The 3,822-nt window shown below is 48.2% G+C and overlaps 1 protein-coding gene across 1 annotated transcript; it reads left to right on the top strand.

Moving 5' to 3' along the window:
• The first annotated feature begins 1,284 nt into the window (after positions 1-1,284).
• On the top strand, positions 1,285-2,769 carry kcna1b (potassium voltage-gated channel, shaker-related subfamily, member 1b). The gene has a single exon (XM_056276574.1). The coding sequence runs from the start codon at positions 1,285-1,287 to the stop codon at positions 2,767-2,769; it is 1,485 nt and encodes a 494-aa protein (XP_056132549.1).
• The last annotated feature ends 1,053 nt before the right edge of the window (positions 2,770-3,822 follow it).

A 3,822-nucleotide genomic window follows, 5' to 3' on the forward strand; every position in this document is an offset into this window, starting at 1 on the left:
TGGAGGGAGGGAGGGAGTGCACGCGCTGCCGGTGCAGACGCATCGCGTCTTGTTGACCGCAGCAAGCAGCAGAGCTCTTGTTGTGTTGTGCTGATGCTGTAACATGAAGAAACTCGCGTTGAGAGCGCCCCTATTAACACGTATAAACACTTATTAATACTTATTAATGCTTATTAATGCCCACCTGATTATTAAGGCTGTCCAACACCACCATCATCATTGTGTTATGGAGTTTATACGGCGGTGAGAGCGCAGCTGAGAACGACGGTTAACACAATCAAATCATTCCAACTGTCCAGCGTTTTTTGTCCTTTTTTACTATTGTTAGCCTATTTTTATTGTTATTATCATTATAATAATAATAATTATTATTATTATTATTATTATTGTTGTTGTTGTTGTTGTTGTTGTTGTTGCCAGGCTGCGCTCTCCACGTCCAACACTTCCCAGTATGATGTTACACTGCCCATCCAGGGATTTACGCGGCCGAGGTTCAAAGCTGTTTGATACGTCCCAGTTGTTCCGATCGACGTTGAAAACGCACCCAGAGGACACCGGGGACGATGGCGAGGGCGACGCAGTCCATAAGCATCTAAACACCAGCATCTAAACACCAGAATCAGCTAGTGCGCTGCGCTGCGCCCGAGCCGCGGTGCGGGGTTCTAGTGTCGGCCATCCAAACGCAAATCAGACATTTGGTGTTGCTCGTGCCTGAGCGTCAGCGTGAGTAATACTCATATTTGTCGTGTTGCCCTGCTCTCCCAGCAGTCTGTACATACTGTACATAGGCTGTGATGTGCAGAGACTCGGAGAGAGGGCGGGCTGTGGCGACTGCACATTTGAATAATGTATGCGGTAAAAATACAGCACACTGTACAGTAGCCCAGTGTACAGTGTCCAAATTGTAGCAGTTTGCGCGCGGGGGGCAGTTTGCCAACGAAATCCCGCGTTGTTCAGTGCGCGTTCTTCCTGCGACAGGATGTCGATTACAGTGTGGACAAATTGGCTGTATAGCTGAAAATTCGATCTTTTTCTTTTTTTTCCATTCCCACCCAGGTTGAAGCCTATAGTGTACAGTAAACATCATGGGGGACGGAGGGATGGTGAGCTCAGAGAGAATGGTCGGGGAGCTGCGCTGACGGAGAGCCCCGCTCCCTGCTGGAAGCGAACCGGGGACCGTCACGTTCACAACCAGATGCCTGTTCAGACGGGCTGAGCCGCCTTTTTTATTTTTTATTTTTTTTAAATCTCCTGCATCGCGCGTTCGGCTCGACGGCGGCCAGGATGACGGTGGCGGCGGGATATAACATGGATGAAACCTCCACGCTGCCCGGACACACGCAGGACACCTACCCGCCCGACCACGACGAGCACGACTGCAGCGAACGGGTGGTCATCAATATCTCCGGACTGCGCTTCGAGACGCAGCTGAAGACCCTGGCCCACTTCCCAGACACCCTCCTGGGCAACCCCAAGAAAAGGATGCGCTACTTCGATCCACTCAGAAACGAGTACTTCTTCGACCGCAATCGACCGAGTTTCGATGCGATACTGTACTACTACCAGTCCGGAGGCCGGCTGAGGAGACCGGTCAACGTTCCGCTGGATATGTTCTCAGAGGAGATTAAGTTTTACGAACTCGGCGCGGAGGCGATGGAGAAGTTCCGGGAGGACGAGGGCTTTATCCGGGAAGAGGAGCGGCCCTTGCCGGAGAAAGAGTTCCAGCGGCAAATCTGGCTCCTGTTCGAGCACCCGGAGAGCTCGGGCCCCGCCAGAGGTATCGCGATCGTGTCTGTGATGGTCATCCTTATTTCGATCGTCATATTTTGTTTGGAGACGTTGCCCGAACTGAAGGAGGATCCCGCCGACAGGCTGCAGACAGTGGGGAACAGTACCCTCTATTATAAACCACATATTATCACAGACCCCTTCTTCGTCGTGGAGACACTGTGTATAATATGGTTCTCTTTTGAGCTGATCGTTCGGTTTTTTGCCTGTCCCAGTAAGGCTGCATTCTTCAAGAACATGATGAACTCGATCGATATCGTGGCTATTATTCCCTATTTCATCACACTTGGAACAGAGCTGGCGAATGATCAAGACAACAAGGAAGGGAAGGGTGGAGGAGAGCAGGCCACATCTCTGGCGATCCTCAGGGTCATCCGTCTAGTGAGGGTGTTCAGGATCTTCAAACTGTCAAGACACTCCAAGGGACTCCAGATACTGGGGCAGACATTGAAGGCCAGCATGAGGGAGCTTGGCTTGTTAATATTCTTCCTCTTCATCGGTGTGATTTTGTTCTCCAGTGCTGTTTATTTTGCCGAGGCTGAGGAGAAGGAGTCATTTTTCACCAGTATACCAGATGCTTTCTGGTGGGCTGTAGTGTCCATGACAACTGTGGGGTATGGGGACATGTACCCCGTGACCATTGGAGGTAAGATTGTGGGCTCTCTGTGTGCCATCGCCGGCGTGCTGACCATCGCGCTCCCCGTGCCCGTGATTGTGTCCAACTTCAACTATTTCTACCACAGAGAGACTGAAGGAGAGGAGCAGGCCCAGCTTCTGAATGTCAGCAACCAGAACCTGGCCTCTGACAGCAACTCCAGCCGTCACAGCTCGTCCATTGTCAGCAAGTCAGAGTACATGGAGATAGATGAGGATATCAAGAACAGCATCGATAATTTCAGGGAGGCCAATCTTAGAACTGCTAATTGCACTGCCCTCAGTCAGAACTGTGTTAATAAGGGGAAACTGCTAACCGATGTGTAAGGTCATCAGGGAGACTTCTGGTGACATCATGGAACCAGTGTAAATATTGGTGAAATAGTCTGAAATCTTGATTCACTTCATTGAAGCACTTTTACATTGTTTTATTACACTAGGACATGTGTGAAGACTGAGAAAAATAATCATCCCGTACATGAAAAACTGATGAGGGTGGGCCAAACCATAATTACCGAATCACACATACATATATATTAAAAAAAATACTGGACATAAAAAACAAAACAAAACAAAACAAACCATTGAGACTGAAGAGCTTCAAGGACGGGCTCCTGGGAGTTGGGGCTGCATGGAGAAGAGTCAGTTCCAGCGTGTTTGACCATCCAGAGAAGCAGAGGAATTTCAGCGCTGCCTTGCACATGCGAACCGCTGCAGGTGCTAACCAGTGTTCTATCAAGGCACCCTACCAGGAATAAAATCACATGGTGCTGGGCCTTTTTATGAGATAGAGTCCAAGGAGGTTCTCTTGTGGAGAACATCTGCACTGCTGCTACAGCCCCCCTGTGTGGTGTCATGCAGTACCTTCATATGAAGTTCTGAACAAGCATGGAGAGATCCACTCTGTTTTCCTTGATAGTGGCATGCACAAGACATTACCTCATTTTTATGTTCTGTTTGTTTGTTTTTTGATTGCTTCTACTGGATCCTGATGTTGACAATCTTTTCCTTCTTTGGTCTCACCAAAAGTGCACTGGTCATTCTATTATTTAAATTATAGGTTATTTAAGAGCAGTTACATGCTGAATGTTAAAATGTAAGTGAAAAGGAAACCTGCTCCAGTGATTACGGCATGTCAGGATACTCAGCAGTATGAACTCACTAGCTGTGGTACCATGCATCTATCTTCATGCATCTTCATGTGTTCAGTGCATGACATCAGTATTACTTTACTAGGGGCTGCAGTTGACTTTGAGAACTGTGGACAATTCTCCTCATTGCTGTCCAACACAAGACAGGATATGGTGCATGATAGAACTACAACAACATGGGAGGAGACATATTTGAAGAGTCCTAAAAGAGACACGTCATAATTAATAC

This window comes from Lampris incognitus, chromosome 3 (assembly GCF_029633865.1).
Source record: "Lampris incognitus isolate fLamInc1 chromosome 3, fLamInc1.hap2, whole genome shotgun sequence".
NCBI classification, from domain to species: domain Eukaryota; kingdom Metazoa; phylum Chordata; class Actinopteri; order Lampriformes; family Lampridae; genus Lampris; species Lampris incognitus.

Bases quoted from the DNA above. Each gene is read 5' to 3' on its own strand.
- kcna1b (XM_056276574.1), top strand. From the start codon at position 1,285: ATGACGGTGGCGGCGGGATATAACATGGATGAAACCTCCACGCTGCCC.